At 40.4% G+C, this 19,033-nt stretch overlaps 1 protein-coding gene across 1 annotated transcript in view; it reads right to left on the reverse strand.

Annotated features, from left to right (window-relative positions):
• PPP2CB (protein phosphatase 2 catalytic subunit beta) overlaps positions 1–19,033 on the reverse strand; it is a 34,079-nt gene that overhangs the window by 5,221 nt on the left and 9,825 nt on the right. The window contains exons 2-5 of the mRNA XM_075204599.1: positions 11,758–11,967; positions 11,052–11,225; positions 1,695–1,784; positions 1,263–1,424 (exon numbers count right to left, since the gene is read on the reverse strand). Of these exons, the coding sequence (XP_075060700.1) occupies positions 1,263–1,424; positions 1,695–1,784; positions 11,052–11,225; positions 11,758–11,967 (636 nt within the window). The remainder of the gene's footprint in view (positions 1–1,262; positions 1,425–1,694; positions 1,785–11,051; positions 11,226–11,757; positions 11,968–19,033) is intronic.

The raw sequence follows: 19,033 nt of genomic DNA on the forward strand, positions 1-19,033 counted from the left end.
GGATGTGTGAACATGGCCTTAGGCTTTTTAGGTTATCAGTAAATGGTCTATTGAAAGATTAGTCTAATGTGGACTTGATTGAGAGAAAACACTTAGGGAACAGGCATAGGAAAGTAAGGACAGGACTTCCTCTAACCTCTACAAGATGCCCAATAGTCAGTCAGGTGGCTCTTGTGAGTTAAAACTCCTGAAAGATGCTTTTAGGAATAATTAAAAACACACACCTTGGCAGAGGAAGGAAACAAACACTATATGCCTTGGCAAGGTAAAATATTTAAATATTTCAGGTGAGCAAGGTATATTATAAGAGCTTCTGGATTATGACTGCCTTTACATTGTTCTTACTCCTTTGTGGTCTGTCATTCTCCAGTTGAAGGGAAATCAATTATAATTACATGGTGTGCTTTGACAAACCATAAGAATTTAGACACTAAGGGGCATATTCAATTTTCGGCGGAAACGCCGAAAATCTCGCGCTCCGCGCACTATTATCGTTGTTACGAGCCGCAAGCTGAAATCCAGCTAACGGTAGTAGTTTTAACGCGACAATTGAATATGTCCCAATGTATAGTTTTCATACCACTGCATTGTTTGCAAATTGGCATTTATTTTAAGAGTTTTTTTTCTATTCCTCCTTAATATTCATTGTTTATAAGCCAGATCTAAAATCATAGAACAGTGAATACATGTTTATCATGTAGGGTAGCCTCAAGCTTGACAGCCCATTGCTACTTGTGAGTCAGTTCTAGTATAACCTCCAAATAGGCTAGGGTTCATTGCAGCATAAGCATTATAATACCAGTGTTCTTATGTACACTATATTTTCCACATGCTAATGTCAAGCTCACAGAGGAGAGGCACTGACAAATGGTACTGGTCGGAAACAAGCTCACAGAGGAGAGGCACTGACAAATGGTACTGGTCGGAAACAAGCTCACAGAGGAGAGGCACTGACAAATGGTACTGGTCGGAAACAAGCTCACAGAGGAGAGGCACTGACAAATGGTACTGGTCGGAAACAGACAAGAGGCAACATCATGAAGGATAGCATTGCCAGACTTGTAAGTGGCATCAGATACACTGGTCTGGTGGAATGCTACACCCGAGTAATAACATGTGCAGTTTATTTTAAATCCACCAAACAAAATAATTATTGTGGATGGAGTTCTTTTTTTAAGATCTCAAATAACTTGTGACAAATAACTTTTCTCTAAATACCTTTCATCCTGTATAGTGCAAGTTAATTTTATTCCGCAACTCACCTCCATTACCAGCTGATGAGCACGTGACACCAAAGTGAGTCCATTGGCATGGTTGAAAGTTTCTGAAATATCTTGTCCAAAAGTGTAACCAGCACCTCGTGGGGAAATACCCCAACCACCACGATCATCTGGATCAGACCACAAAAGGTCACACATTGGCCCCTAGAATAAAAAAAAAAAAATATCTAAAAAGGTTCTAATTTCTCCATAATTTATTTTGTGGAAGTAAAAGACAGTAAAACCATGGAGAACATCAATTGGTAAGGATTTCATGGGCCATTAATGAACTGTTTCAAACTTATGTTTCCCAAATTTAAAATAAAAAATAAAAACACAAACATAAGAAACTTAATCCAAAATATGGTATTCTTGTTAACAGTTAGACTCCCATTATAATCAAGAGCAAACATTACTTAATACACATCCAGATACCTCATGGGGAACTTCCTGTAGGCGATCCAAAGCACGGATGTGATCCAGCGTATCGATAGATGGTGAGAGACCCCCATGAAGACAGAAAATCTAAAAGACAACAAAAATGCCATTTAACTTTGTGGTGCATATTTTAACTTAAAACACAAAAAACTATAAAAGCAGAGTTAGACAAAATAATGTAGAATTCAGCAGTCTATCAGTCAAATCAAGGAGCTAGGGAAGATGTGCATCCATTGGCATCAATAGAAATGACACTCAAAAGTTAGATAGCAACATTGGCCAGCAAGTCAGATGGCATATTATATTCCTTGATTTATATAGCAGCAACATGTTACACAGCACGCAAACAAAGAATGTTAAAATGATTCACATAAGCTCCTGCCCCAGTGGAGCTTACAATTTAAATTCCATACAATTCAAAACACAAGTTAATTATCTCAGAAGACAATTAACCTGTTTGTTTTTAGACTATTGGAAGAAACCCACACAAACAAGAGTTAGCACACACAAACCACTACACAGATAAAGTGCTTTTTTAGAGGGATGGTATCCATTGCTAGCAGACGCTACTTTTTGTCAGCAATGCTAAAGTTAACTAGCTAGGTGCCAACTCCCGAGCTCCCCTCCACAACCCCATGGTAAGCAGTGTCCCCCAGACGGAATCAGAGAAACGGATTTAACGCAAGTACAAAAATCCGCTCTACAATCCCCCTGCCCTTTCCTCTTCCTGTCAGTTAATTAAAAATCCCCAAGGAGAAAAGGCCAATCAACCAAAAGCACACAGAAGAAAAGCAGAAGGGAGGGATCGCAGTGTCCCCCAGACGGAATCAGAGAAACGGATTTAACGTAAGTACAAAAATCCTCTTTTCTCTTTCATTCAGTCTGGGGGACACTGCTTACCATGGAGACGTTTTAAAGCAGCCCCCTAAGGGTGGGACCACTCTGAAAGCCCGGCCCGTAGGGCAGTACGGACAAAATTTGCATCGAAGACGCATAGACATTAAACTGATAGAATCTGTTAAAGAATGGACAGAAGACCAAGTGGCTCTGTACACAGTTGGTCCGCAGAAGCCCCACTTCTCACTGCCCAAGACGCCCCCACCACCCGGGTGGAATGGGCCTTAATCTCTCTGACACAGGATGGTTAGCCTTGATGTAACCGGAGTAATTGTTGCCCTAAACCTTCTCGCAATTCACTGCTTAGAGGCTGGCCAGTCCCTATGAGAATCAATAAGGACAAACAGAAACACGTTACACCGAATTTGAGAAGCTCTCTAACATATAAGCGGAGAGCCCTAACCACATATAATATATTCGTATACACCTGATCAGACAGGTGTATACAGAAGCTGTCCGAAATACCGGAACCACAGTTTTCTGGCTCAAAAGAAAAGCTGAAACACCCTTCGGAACAAAGGAAGGGAGAGTTCTGAATACTGCTCTGTCCTCATGTAGCATCAATTATGTTGTCGACAGGACAGAGTTCCCAAATCTGAACTTTTACAAGCAGAAGCAAAGGCTAAGAGTAAACATAACCTTGCAGGCTAGAGATCTAATCTGCCGAAGGAAGGATATGAAGCACCAGGAAAAGATCCAATAGTGCTGTAAGAGAAGTGAAAGGAGGCTAGATATGCAAGTCCTCCTGAAGAAACGTTCTGATGTCTGGCATATCTACTAACTTCAGGTGAGAGAAACTGAAAGGCAGAAACCTATACCTTTAAAGAGCCTAAGCAGAGATATGCCTCAAGACAATCCTGAAGAAAAGGCCAGAATTCTGATAAGACGAATAGAGGACGAATGACAAGACCTATTGTCACACCCTGTGACATAGGCTCGCCCAATGCGACGATATATGTGAGCCGAACAGGCTTACAAGCTCATAGCAGAGTGTTCACTACACTGGGAGAAAAACCTCTGGCCTTCCAAAGCCTGGCTACTACAGCCATGCGGTTAAATTTAGCCAAGGTAAATCCTGGTGATGAAAAGGACCCCGAAGGAGAAGATCTTGTCAGTGCGGAAGACGAAGTTCTTGCCCTACTGCCATAAAGATTATGTACGCGTACCACACTCGCCACGGCCGTGCAGGTGCTATCAGAATTACTGACAGACCGCCTTGCCTCACTCGTCTGAATACTCAAGGAAATATGGACGTTGCGCAAAACCTGGGAAACTTCCTGATGAGTATGGATAAAGGCCATGATCTCTATATCCGGTAGCCCCAACCTCTGAACCAGAGACTGAAAAGCTTCCGGATGGAGGGACTACTCCCCTGGCATCATCGCATTGCGACTGAAAAATCGGCCTCCCAGTTCTTTATTTCTGAAATGCACACAGCCGAGATTGCTGGAACACATTGTTCCGCCTAACCGAATATCTGAGCCGATACCCGCATTGCCGTTGCTCTTCTCGTTCCTCCTTGTCTGTTGACCTATGTCACAGCCCTGGCATGACAGACTGAACTCTGAGAAGATGACCCTGGAGAAAGGTTCGGGCCCCCGAAGGGCCAAACGGATTGCCTTCAACTCTAATAAGTTGATGGATAGAGAGGACTCCTAGATTGATCCTGGAGCCGGAGATGAAGGCATACCGCCCCAACCCTTCAGGCTGGTGTCTGTGAATTTCTCGCATCCGGAGACAGAGAACTTCTTGCGCTCCAATTGTAGGTGGGATCCCGAACCTCCTGTGAAGAGGTCCCACTACAAGCACCGGGAATAAGCACGACCGAAGGGGACCGTTTCGAAGGAGACCAACATCTTCCCTTGGAGACGCATGCACAAGTGTATTGAAGGACTGGGAGAGGACAGGACCTGCTATGTTCTCCTCTGAACCGACCCGATCTCTTCTGGCAGAAACACTTTCTGCTGTTTGGTGTCCATGCCGAGTCCCAGGAAGATCCTGCGTTGGCGCGGAATCACCTGGGATTTCCTTGAGTGTATTAAACACCCATGGCTCTTGAGGAAAGCTATGTGAAGGACATGTGCTGTTGCAAGCAAAACTCTGAGGCTGATCTTATGAGAAGATCGTCTAAGTAAGGCACGCCCTGAACTCCCCTTGAATGAAGACAAGCTGCCATTACCGACATTCTCGTTCCTCCTTGTGAAAAACCCCTGGAGCCAATGAGAGGCCGAAGGGAAGAGCCCTAAACTGATAGTGAAAGGCCCCCACTCTGAATCTCAGGAGAGATTGGGGACCGTTCCATACAGGAGTGTGGAGGTATGCGTTCTTTATGTCTATGGAGGCCATAAACTGATTCCTTTCCAATCCGTTTATTACTGACCTCAGGGACTCCTTCCGAATTTTACCCACTTTTAAGTGGATATTTAGGTTCTTTAGATTTAAAATGGGTCGAAAGGAACCGTCCAGCTTCATGACAAGAAAAAGGGTTTGAATAAAGCTTTTCCCTTTCTGGCTTACTGGGACCCTGCAAATAACTCATGCTGAAAGAAGAGAGGCAATCCAATTTTGTATTACCCGCCTACTTTGTGGAACTCGAGCTAGCAGGGTTACAAAGTAACCATGCGGAACAGGACCCAAGAGATCTATCCTGTATCTCCTAGATATACTGCCCCGAACCCAGGGATCCTGAGAAGACGCTGTCCACTGTTCTAGAAAAGAGACAGGCGCGCCCCCCCTCTCGCTACCTCCTGGTGGGCAGAATGGCAGTCAGGGTGCAGGCTTCTTCTGAACCTTGGAGGCCTGACATGAAACTGAGAAAGAGGGTCTACCTCTGACTGAGAAGCTTCTAGAATTTGAGTGGTCTGACGCAGGATGACTGGCCCCTGGGAAAGGAGGTACCCCGAAAGGACTGCCTAAAGGAGCTGAAACGTGGGAGGCGGGCTCTACCCACATTCACTGGCAAAAAGGTGTTCTCCTGGCACCTATTTACTGAGAAATCAAACCCTGTAATTCCGGCCCAAACCAACCTGATGTTGAAAAAGGAATGGTTTCTAGGGATTTCTTAGATTCTGAATCAGGCTTCCAGGATCTCAGCCATAAGATTCATTTTGCTGAACTTTTCGAGGCCTGAATAGAGGAAGACACAGACGCTGTACTCTGTGAGCTGCCTCTTCCAAAATGTAAAGGCCGAGGAAGCAATTATGAGTTCTGCAAGGCCTCAGCCAGCTGCTCTGCCCATGCTTCTAGGGACCCTAGCCGAAGCAAATGTGGGTCTAAAGGAAGAACCCGCTGTTACAATATAGATTTTTTTCTGAGCTTCAATTCTGCGGTTAGTCTATTCTGCAGTGTTGCAGTGTCCAGGACCAGCAAGGTAGCATGGGGGGCTATACGAGCTACAGGAGTATCCACCCTAGGGATTCCTTCCCCGTGAGCCAGATACTCTTCCTGTAATGGATATAAGGAAGAGAATATTCTGGAATAGAAACCTTTAAGTCAATGTTGTCTCTATATTCCCTCAGCAACATTGTGCCATTCCACCAACAGAGGTAAACGAATAACATTTCTTCTGGCCTTCTTAACGGGACTTCTGTTTATAGGACTAGGATCCTCTGACTCTGGGAGGTCCAAGGCCTGCTTTACCGTTAATAGCAATCATCAATGGCCTGATATCTGGCAGTTTCTTCCTGATTAGACACATGAACCTGATCAGGATTAAATTTTGTTTCCTTTTCTCAGAAAAGGATTTGCGGATCTACCAGATTTCCTTTTAGTAGGGGCCAAATATGGGGATTCAGAAACTGGTTTAGCTTGTCGAGACATGCGTCTGATCCGTTATGAAAAAGAGAAGGGCCTGCTACAGCCGTTCCCGGCAGCAGGACCCCCCACCTTATCCAATATAGTAGAAAGTGTTGCTGAGCTTGTCAATAACTGAGTAGATTTAGTGAGAAGCTGAGCTAAAGAGTAAACTGACTGTGTAAGTAAACCTTGCATTTATAACAGGTAAAATATTTTTCCCATAGGACCTTTTCCTTTATCTAACATTTTACAAAGGAAAGCGTCACAAGCACTCCATTGACTTGGAGACAGAGAGAAAAAAACAAGTAATCAACTAATCTACAGCAAAAGTTGCACTTGTTCCTTGAAATAAACAATATTATTTACGTTTTGGCAAGTAAGAGTACTATATTACCCATACTAGCCCCACTTTTCTTTTTTTTTTTAAGAAAAATAAATAAATAGCAGAGTAATGGAGACCTCGAAAAGATTGAGGTCTCCTGCAGCGGTTCTGACCCCGATGCCCCCTCCTATTATTGAGGGGGGTAGTATTTTATTTTTCGTATAGAAAATTAAACAATAAATAGCTCAGTAATGGAGACCTCAAAAGATTGAAGTCTCCTGCAGCGGTTCTGACCCCGATACCGCCTATTACTGAGGGGGGATCTTGGTAGAGACCCCATCTTGCCGCCTGTCTTACTCCGGAGGTCCGATTCAAGATGGCCACCGGAATTTCTTTTTATCCGATAACCGGCGCTCTATGCCTGCAGTGGCAGCGCCGGTTATCGGGGAGGCTTTGAGAGTGACAGCGGTCCGGTGAGACCGCTTGTCACTCTGTTCCAGACACCCAAGGCTGTGCCAGTGAGAGCCCTCGGCTCTCCTCTGACAGAGCCGTGTCTGCGCTGCGGGCTGGGAGTGTGCTCTCTATGGTAGAACACACTCCCAGGTCTGCCTTCAAAATAAAAGTCTCTGTAGTTAAAAAATTAAAAGTTTAAGAAAATAAAAATTAAATATAAATTAATAAATGATCACTAGCACTAAAATAGCAGCCCAACTCCTTTGGGCACCTAAACAAAAAACTGACAGGAAGAGGAAGAGGCAGGGGGATTGTAGAGGGGAGGGGTCTGTCAGCAATGCTAAAGTTAACTAGCTAGGTGCCAACTCCCGAGCTCCCCTCCACAACCCCATGGTAAGCAGTGTCCCCCAGACTGGATGAAAGAGAAATTGGAAATAAAAGAACCTGTGCTATCCTTTCAGACTTACAGAATTTTTATGAAGTTTTTTACAAAGATAGACAAATTGATGGCAACATATTTGAATTTGATAAACCAAGCTGATCTCTAAGAGTACATACAACATGAATTTCCAGACAAAAAAAACCAAAATACAAAACCATTACTGCATGCGAGCCAATGCTAATCCCTCCTTCCCTCCACTTCTTACCTGTTATACAAGCAGCAGACAGAGAAAGGAATGTGCCCGCTATCACATCATACTGCTGCTTGGTATCACATTGGCTGTGAGCAGAGTGCTTCAGTGACCAACACAATGTGTCTGTGCACAGCCTATCACTAACTGGAGAAGCAGTGGACATCCTTCTCTTACCTGCCGCTTGTACATGAAGAAATGTCAGGAAATGGGAGAGTAACTTAGAGAGTAGTTATTAACTTTTGTTTATAAAGAGCCAACAAATACTACATGGCCAAAAGTATGTGGCCTCCCAAACATCACATCCATATGTGCTTGTTGAAGATCTCATTTCAAAACCATGGGCATTAATATGGAGAAACTACAGGCATTACTATGGAGTTGGTCCTCCTTTGCTGCCATACCCAGCCTCCACTTCTCTAGGAAGGCTGTTTACTAGATTTTGGAACATGGCTGCAGGAATTTGCATCCATTCAACCACAAGAGCATTAGTGAGGTTGAGAATTAATGCTGAGAAATAAGGCCTGACTCGCAGTTAGCATTCCAATTCTTCCCCAAGGCACTCAATAAGGTGGAGGTAAGAAAGTTGGAAGCACACAATTCTCTAAAAAGTCACTGTGTGCTGTAGCATTATGATTGACCTTCAGTGGAATTAAGGGGCCCAGGAAAAAAACATGCAAAACAACCCCAGAGCATTATTCCTTCTCCATCCAAACTTTACAGTTGGCATTGCGCAATCGAGTAGAAGGCAGTTCTCCTGGTATCCAACAAACCCAGATGCATCCATCAGACTGCCAGATGGTGACGCGCGATTTACACTCCAGGGCAAGCAATTCCACAATCCAATGTACTTTACACCACTCCCGTCAACGTTTGGCACCATGCATGGTGATCTGTGGCTTGTGTGCAACTGCTCAGCCATGAAAACCCAAACCATGAAGCTCCCAACAAACAGTTCTGACATTGTGTGCTGACATTGCTTCCAAAAGCAGCAGCAAGCAGCAGCAAATGAGGGCAGGTGATTTACATGCGCTAACTTAGCAGTCCCGTTCTCTGAGCTTGCTTGGTATACCACTTCATTTCCACATCATCATTTTTGGCCATGTAGTGTAGTACTCTGAGCTGAACATTGAGTGGATCATAAATAAACGAGTACCTTAAAATGGAAGGTAAACAGTGATACGCAAGATAGCGGAATAACATTTGTGGCAGTTAGCAGAGAATTATGTTCATGGATACAGCAATTGTGCTAATTCTTGTTACCAGGCAGTTGGAGAATACATTGTATTGTGGTAATTCCTGGCTCCAGGCAGTCGATAACCACAGACAGAAAACCAGTTCCCGACAGTTGGTAATTACAGGCACAGAACTATGAAAGTTACTGATGGTTAGCATTTTTTACCAATACATTATTGTGCTACAACAATGGGGGGTATTCAATTGTTCGGAAATCCCGCAGCGTAAAAACTATTACCGTTATTACGGTAGTAGTTAGCTGGATTTCAGCTCGCGGCTCAGGGAGCTGCGAGCTGAAATCCAGCGAGAAAATTACCGTAATAATGGTTTTTCCGCGCACTATTACCGTAATAATGGTAATGGTGCGAGGACCACGAGATTTTCAGCGTTTCCACCGACAATTGAATACCCCTAAATGTGTGTTAAGAACTGAAACTCAAACCAGCAACAGCAATTAAAAAGGTAAGGGATTGTAAGCAAAAGAATTAGAATCCTATACATCTGCAGCCCCCACAGCAACTTCATGCTTTAATGTCAAATTTGTTTGTTGTGGTTTGCAATACATGCCTGCTAATAGGTTACTTTCAGATGGCTGTAACATATTAGTTACTAACAATAGAAATTGGCTATTAGATGGCTCTATATTTGATCGAATGTGTTTCTCAACTTTTAACCAAGTATAAGGGTAATGTGACTTCATCAGAAGATTAGAAGGCCGATCATACGGCCCCCGACGCATATCAAGTTGTCTATCACTGGTATGTAACCTCAAACACAATTTATGAATAGGTAAGAGAACCCACCAGCACTCTATATTCCAGTGCTGCTTAGTAAACTTCTGTCAACCATACACCAGTTGTGAAAAGATTATAAAAAAGATAAAAAGGGAATCCAGATCTCTCCCAAAGAGACCAGACAGAACCCGTAGTCAGGGTAATGGAAAACAAATACTTATATTGGCGGAGGATGAGACTAGCACCATACTCTCACCAAGATCATCATCCTGGATGTGACTGATTACTGCAGCAACCCTTCACCCAGGGATCATCTTTAAGATCTATGACTGCTGAATCTCAGTTCCTCTGGTATGAGTGTACTTAGTACTAGCATTTTTTAGGCTTTATTTTATTGTGTGTGTGTTTTTTAACTATATTAAATAGATATGTGCAAAAACATACTGCACTAGATCCCTATTGTTTTCTTTGCCATATCTCTGCATATGAGCAGGTGTAAAGAAGACTCATCTACAACTTTGAATTCAGAACCAACTATAACACACATTCTGAAGGCCTTTATTACTTCTACTGTTGGTGAGCTTGATACCAAAGGGAACCCAGAAGAAAGATTACCATATAGGATTTTAAATAATCTGACAGTTTTATGCTATTTTGGTCATTTTTAATCTTTTTACATGTACAACTTGATGAAGATTTGAACACACACAGAACTCCAATATAAGTGTTCGTTTTACATTACCCTGACTAAAGGTTCTGTCTGGTCTCTTTGGGAGATATCTGGAGTGCTGGATTCACTTCTGCCTTTGTTTTATAACCTCAAACACAAAGTGTGTGTGTGTGGGGAAGGGGGGGGGGGGGGGGGGGGGGTATTTAAGTCACATCAAATATATTGAAGGACCCCTCAGCAGATTGTTTATTTGTAGCCAATACCTTAATATATGGGTAAAGTACAATATGTGTGTTCCCATCACAGTGCTAAATTGCTTTTGTACAGGTGACTGCACCAACTGTTACACAACATCCTGAAAATGAAGCAGGCACCAGAAAACTGATACAGATGCCAGCACACACGGTGCATGAAAAATGTTGATACCTGCTCAATTTTAAGTGTTCAAACTGTGCCTTTCAGAGCTGTAGTGTCAACAAGGCCTTGAAACGCTCACCAATAATTAATTTTTCAAGCTGATTATCAAATACCTCACAAAGAGGACAAATCTATTTTCATATTCAAACAGGAAAAGTTCTTAGAGATGTTAGAGAGCATATTATAATATATACATACCTGGCCATCAACTAAAGCTGTTAATGGTAAGTAGTCAAAGAGATCTGTGAAATACTTCCATACATTTGCATTTCCATACTTTCGTAGGCACTCATCGTAGAAACCATAGACTTGAGTGATTTGTCGACTCTCATGATTCCCCCTCAGAATTGTGATGCGCTCTGGGTAACGGACCTTAAATGGAGGAAGAAGAAGAAAAAACAAAAAATAGAATTACACATATATGTACACACACACACAGTGGTCAGGTATACGGTGGTATTGCATACCGTCAGTTCTCCTACTGCTTTGATTGTAAAACCATTCACACATATTTCCCATACCGCTGCGTGCGTGTGTGTGTGTGTGTGTGTGTGTCTATATCTCTCATTTGTGTTTACTTTCAGTTAACCATCTCTGGTGCAGTGCTCTGGATTTTCCCAAAACATTTTAAAAATATTTTTGTAAAAGTGAGCTTTGTAAAGTCTTTCAATTGAAGAAATGTGAAAAATAGGTTATGGGTGGAGATGTCTGAAAATGAGGACAGTGTCGGGGTGTCAAAGGCACGACAGGACAAATGACAGATAGGGAATAATCCGCTAGCTTCAATCCCACGTCTCTATAAACTCAAAGTGAAAATCCTCTAGGCTGTTATAGTTATGGCAGGTAATTGGGGGGGGAGATGGCAATAGGTCACAACTGTAAATAACACCAAACTGATTTTTACCTTTAAAGCTACAAGAAGAGTCACGGTCTCCACGGAGTAATAGCCTCTATCCACATAGTCTCCCATGAACAGGTAGTTAGTGTCTGGGGATTTCCCCCCAATTCTGAAGAGTTCCATGAGATCGTGAAATTGGCCGTGGACATCCCCGCATACAGTGACAGGGCATCGTACATCCTGCACATTCGACTCTTTAGTAAGGATTTCTTTTGCCTGTAGATTATAAATTAGTTTCATTGTAAATAAATGCACTTGCTTTTAAAAAAAAAAAAAAAAAAAAAAAGGTGATAAAGATTACTATTAAAAACAATTTTATCAATGGAATATGAATAATAAAGCAAAACATTGTCATCATGATTACCAACTTTTGAAGGCCCCCTCCAGGAGATGCTGGTCTTGAGATCCAGGGGGTAAAGCGTGCAGGCGGGACGGCATGACACAATTACGCCGACACAACCACACAATGCTTAATTCATTGCACTGAGAAATGGGCGGTGGGGGTATAAATGACTAAATGTCAAGGCCCCACCTTTTACTAGGGAAGTGGGCAGGCTCTGGCAGGATGAACTATTCTCCAGGGACAAAACCCAGAAACTCCTAAGTCTCTCGGACATTCCGAAAGAGTATGTAAGTATTATAATCATATATACATGTTATCGATTACATAGCATGGCCACAGGTGGCTTTAACAGTGATACAGTATTGTGAAGTTAAATGTATTGACAGCATTGAAGACACATAAAAAAAGCTGTTCCTGACCAAAAAAAGCTTACAGTCTAACTACATTTCTGAAAAACAAACCTAGACCAGAAGCTAAAATGTCCCTGTAACAGTCACTGTATAGTATATATTGAAATTGGCTGATATTTGTTAGAACACGGGAAGACATTGCTACCCTCTACTCCCATGTGAGTTACAGTACACACATTACTATAGCATATTATGTGGTCTGTGGATGAGCAGGTTGTGCAGTATAAACTGCTTTACTATATATTGTGTACATAAATGCAGAGAACAAATGTTAAGAAAAGGAGTATCACTAAGCAATGCTTGGCATAACTTTAATTAGGTCAAATTATTTTTTTGTGTAGCGTTGTCCTAATAATGCGTTTTTCAAGCCCTGTGTTATAACTGTTGCCATGATACTGCATTTGCAGCAGAATTTTGAAGTGGATGTAAATGGGTGGTCCAGCAGCTAACCAAACATTTGGGTGAAAAGCAAACCAAGACTATGGATACTTTCTATAACTAATGTATTTACATAATTAAAGCACTAAATTTAACAAAGCTTTTATTCAATTGTGTGCTCTGTACCCTTCCTGCATAGAGAAAACTGATTGCCAAAATAAAATGTCTAACTTTTCATGGAGCTTTAAATAATCTAAGAAAGCTAGAAACAGATGTATAGAACTCTGGATCCTCTCCATTTTAAACTAGGCTGCCTCAACTGCTCATCTCACTTTAGTAAATGCTGTGGGAGTAAAACTTCTTTGGTTTCATAGAATAGTACAACTGATTGCTACATAATCAATACAGTCACCTTTATCTTACAACGGATATACGCACACATTGTCTTTTAAAATACCAATTGTACACCCCTCTCCAATTCTAGTGTCAACTTCTTCACCTCTTAATGGCAATTCATACCAATTCATTTTCCATTGCGAACGAATAGCTCCCCATTCTTCTGTGGTGGTCCAAGCAAGGCCTGACCGTCTAACAATTTCTGCCGTTCAACACGTTAACAACGCCTTAATAAATGCTTTGTGGAGACATATTCTAAATAAGTGAATAACTAATTATTTAAAAGTTTTGCACATGGAATAAGTACTTCTAGTTAAGTTATAGCTTTTATTTCTGTCACCTGCATGAGCGTGCTTCAGGGGGATGCATTTAGCTACATCACTTTTGGACAAAAGTTGCTAAACAGTAGAGGACTTACTCCAGATTTTTCTCTTCAGCCAGCTTAAAACCAGCTGGTTTTAGCATCTGTTATCTATATGTCATGTATTTATTATTCTGCCTGTCTGCGCCCATGTATTCTTACTGTTCTGATTTATACCTATTTTTTGGATAATTTGTTATGTACTCAACTCATAGCTATTTGTGCATTGTATATTTATTTATCATGTATTGTTTCATTTTGTAAATGTGCAAGGTACTCTGTACACTTAGTTGTGCTTTATAATATATTAATAACCTACCCACAGAAACTCAACTCATATAAATGGCAGCTCCAGTCCCCTCTATATGCCCCACCAAGTTTCACCCATTACACTAGCTCTTATAAAATAAGTGAGTGGGGAAGCCACTGGGATTTGAACGGGTATATTGGGGGGGGGGGGGGGGGGGGGATTAAGAGAATGGGCATTGTGCTCCCTAGTGGTGTTTAGGTTTGAGTGGCCTATGGGGTCTATATATCTATATTTCTATTTTCCTCAACATAAAAGGTGAAGTTACAGAAAAGAAATGGGAAGCAGGTAATACAGAATAACAGATTCGAGCAGGGCCTTCTAACCTCTTTGTCCATATTACCAAGTATTGTATATTATTGTGTTTATCCCCAATTGTAAAGGGCTATGGAATTTGCTGGCACTATATAAATAATGTTGATGATTCACAGAGAGCCTTAGACCTGAACAAGAATGGGCAATCCAAGTTCTATGGGGTCTATTTTAAGGACATGTGGTACCTCTTTCTTTGACTAAATGTTTTGTTTTAACTTATTTCTGAGATTGAGAGTAATGTGCAATGCTTTTGAGGGCTAGATAGCTGCACGTGCGGCTCTTAAGTATATCAGGTTGCTGATCACTCTTCTAGATGGATATCGCCCTCACTGTATATTTTGGTTAAATCTACAGTAAACTTTACAATGGTTTCTGAAAAACAAATAATGAAGAATTCAGTGATTTTTGGCAAACTTGGTGGGACCATTATGGATGGGCAGAATTTACACAAATATGTAAAACCCTGCAACAAATATGTAGTTATGACTATACTTTCTTATTTCTCATCCATTTGCATGTATGTTAACAGCAAGGGGTAGTAAAGTCTGGTGTGGATAAAATCACATAGAACTAAAGAGGGATCAATAACCAGTTCCCCGCTCAAACTGGCTCTAGGGGCTGATCGATGTAGCCATTTTTCTTAGGGATTTCTCATTCCTCCTCACAGCCCTGGAACGAAAAACTTGGGGTTGTGTAATGCTGTCATTGAAGTCGAATAATTGGATGAAGTTGTTCCAAATGAATAAAATATTTATTGTAATAGTTTTTCATGCAATTGCAATTAGTACGCCATGTCATACCAGGGTAAATGTGCATTCGCACAGGAAAACAAAGCAAATACACTTACATTCACATCTACATTTGTTGATAGTTCACATTTAATAGAGTTCATTCTTTTATTATTAAGAATTAGAGATTTATACAAAAATAAATTTACATTAAAGGTTCCTAAGAAATGTATGGTGTTTGGTCTTACATTAATCCTCATTTTACCAGCAGGAATCCAGTGTCAGAGAAGTGATTGCTAGTTATGATTAGTATAAGAATAGTTCCCAAAAGTACTCTGTTAATGGTTTAGTTTAAACCATATTTTTGTCAGGAAGACACGTATGCAGCTGTTGTCGCTCCCACCTTTGGAGAACAATCTTTTGAACTGACCTATGGCCTTCATTGTACTGGACTTTCTCAAACCCTGAACCAATGAAGAACTTTCTTAGTGTTATCCTTGTATACATTGTGACATCATTACTGTTTTTTTCAAACCAAACTATATATAAACTGATTACTGGGACAGCAACAGTCTCTTTGCCAACACAGACTTCAGAATTGAAGGCTGTTCCTGGATCCAGTGCGCTGTGTATGTATCAGTTATACTTGGCAATACCTGATTATACTTTTTGCTATTAAATCTCTTGTGTTTTGGAACCACGCTGATCGCATTGAATAATATTTATTGATGACAATAGTAACGGCCACAATACTGCAAAGTAAAGGGATAGCAGATTCTTATAGGTCTTCCTACTTGCTCACCACTCCACACCCATTTTAAAGTGGTTATCAAGAAAGATTTATGGGGTCCAATATTACAGGAATGGAGTAGTCCTGGAAAATCTGTTTCAGCATGCAGTCCCCAGGACTCCACTACGAGAAAGCACTTGGTCAGTGAACGCTGCTTTAAGTGAAAATATAAAAAAATTATTAAACACAAATGTTTTAAAACAAATACAAAAATGATGATTTTGAGAACATGCTCATACTTTTTAAACAGAATTGTTCAGATATGTACATTTAAAAATAAGTACATCTTAAAGTCTCAATATAAATGCTAGGCATTGTGGTTACTGACAGTCTTCACAAAAAAATATAAATTTAAACAGACATGAGCAAATATCTAAAGTATGCTGAGAAACTTATTTAAAGTGGCTAAGACTAACAAGAAAGTAATCCTCTTTTCAGAATGAATATAATATAACTACATGCCACAAGCCCAAATAAATGTAATCATCAAGTCTAGGCAAAGCAAATCAGACTTATTAGGTCAATCTGATTAACTTTTTGAGCAATTATTTTGGAGGGGTGCCTTGAAAAAATTATGGAGACTCTAAGGGTGCCGCGAACTTCAAAAGTTTGGGAACCACTGGTGTGAGCAAATGTCAGTGGCTACAGAAAGTGGACTGACCCCGAACGGAAATGTTCTCTTACAGGAGTCTATTTTAGCATGTGGTATGAAGGAACGGCGACAAGCTTATTTTTGTAAACATAATATACTTATTAATAACTTATATTTCAAGATCATATTGTAAATTTGAACACAAAGTAAAGAAGCACTTCAATATATATATATATATATATATATATATATATATATATATATATATATATATATATATATATATTTGAATATATATTCAATATATAGTCATGGGAGTGTGCTGCTCTATTGCCATTCTAATATGGCAGCTGAAATTTGGCCTGCATGGTCACACCCCCTTAGTTGTGCGCTGAATGCCGGGTGAAAGAAACAGCTCAAACGTTAACGTATTTCACGAAGTACAATAGTTACTAAACCAAAGCAGGAGTTGCAAACCCAACTGTAACACAGAAATCATTAAAATTAGAATTATATCCTACCACTAGCGTTGAAATTAAAAAAAAAAAAAAAAAAGATTGCGTACGCATAGCATTAGCACTTTGGGGGCATGCCATCGCATCAGTTACATATCAAGTATCTCAATTGAATGAAACAAGTAAAATCACAGAAAATAGAAGAGCGAAACAAAGCTAAATAGGGGAAAATGCACATCCCATTTGTGCCCGATTTCATGCAATGCAACAGATTTTGAATGTGGAAAATAGTAATGTCTACAGGCATGCAAAATCTTACATCTTCTGATACGAGGAGCTCGGTGGATCAAGCATTTTTTATTTTTTTTTCAGGCTAGGTGCATGAGCACGTCTATATATAAAGGAGATTTTGTATTGCGGGATCAGATTTAAATTCCAGGGGTACATAAGGTGGACTGGGGCTTCTCAGTTTAGCCAGAGGATTACCCTTTCTGTAAAAGGACTTATTTTTCTACATGCTCATCGATGCTGGAAACCAATTGTCTACCTAAACTTTCAACAGATGTCTTTTGCACCATTCAGTTTTACTTCGCACTAGAAAACACATTCCTAGGTGGATTTCAACCAACAAAAAATAAAACAGACAAAAGGACAATACCCCCCAGTTAGGATAAACAGAGTATTTTATGATAAAATGGAAATGGAGATAAATTGGGGTAGAGCTTTTATTTGTGTCTCCATTTTGCACTTTCATGAGCAACCATCAACTTAGTAGGGCGTTCCCTAGCAGTAGAATACTATGCAACGGTGCAAAATATTTAAATTGATAAATCTAACTCTATAGTAGGAAGTCATCCCACTTTCAGAGAGCAACAAAACAAGTACCAATGGAATCTCAATAAGGAAACACCATCACACACCTGTGGCAGAAGCCTACATGGCTTTTCATTTTATTTTTCTTCTTCAACTTCAGGTTTCCGTATTTCATTACTTGGATGGCAGAGCCAAGTAAAAAGAGAAAAAAAAAAAAGGGGGGGGGCGTTTTGTTTCCTTATGTGGTTGCATAATGCCCACAAGATCCCAAGCACCTTATTTATAGGTTTATAGAAAAACATTTATTGGTTTATTGTTGGTGCATTATAATTGCAAAGTTTAATCTGTTTTATAACCCGTGTTAAACGTCCAGTGGATGAGAACAGAGAAGTGGGTCAGGGTTCTGCCCTTAAAAGTAAACATTACACTGAATGCATTGATTTGTCACCTTTTTAAAGTTTCTTGTATTGTTGTGAAAGTTTGTTCAAATTTACTCTGCAAAATATTTTGGTCCTGCATATTTAAAGAATGACAATGAATCAAAGGAACTTTAGCCAACAATTTTCTTTCCTTAATTATGCCTAGCACAGAGCTATGCATATGCTAGATATAGTTATCCTTCTGTGCAGGCCATAAGAAAGTTGAGTCAGCCAGGTTTGTAAAGAACTGGAAATACTACAAAGTAGGTATTAAGGAGACAGTGGCCCTAGTAACATCTTGCCACAACTCAAAATATTGTATCACAAGACAATTATCACACCCCAGTAAAGCCTCTGGGAGGAAATATATGGATTATTGGATTAAGGAAGAAAAAAACAAAGGTAACTCACAAGCAAACTCTGCTAGCAGGCTTACATGCACCATCAAAAGAAAAAAGGAGTTAAAGTCCTAAAAATATGTTTTTTGATTTTTTTAAATAAGGTCATCCATTGACACCTTCACTTCTATACATACTCTATTACTGTGAAGGCCAAATCCCCCCTCAGCTGTACATAGGATTTAAAAGAGAATGAAAATGCTAACCAAACCACTGGATCATTGAGTATTTTCTTTGTCCGCTGGAGCCCAGCAATGAGGTGGGAAGATAGACTCTAAAACATCTCCCTCATCCTGACTCCTACAGACATGGGGGTACTCATTTAAAAGAGGCGAATGCTTGCCCTCAGCATATTCAGAGGCAGTATAAATGAAAATGTTTATTTTACAAATTAAACACTTTGGAAGGTTGTAGTTTATTTTTCCCCATCCATAAGCCCTTGAGGTGTTCAACAAGAAACGTTATCTATTTTGTAGATGTATGAAAAACATGACTTTTCCACAATTTTACCACCATGCCGTGTTATAAAGAAACCAATGGCATTTTTGAAAAACAACAAGTTCTGAGCTATGCGTGT

Source organism: Mixophyes fleayi, chromosome 1 (assembly GCF_038048845.1).
Source record: "Mixophyes fleayi isolate aMixFle1 chromosome 1, aMixFle1.hap1, whole genome shotgun sequence".
In the NCBI taxonomy this organism is placed as follows: Eukaryota; Metazoa; Chordata; class Amphibia; order Anura; family Limnodynastidae; genus Mixophyes; species Mixophyes fleayi.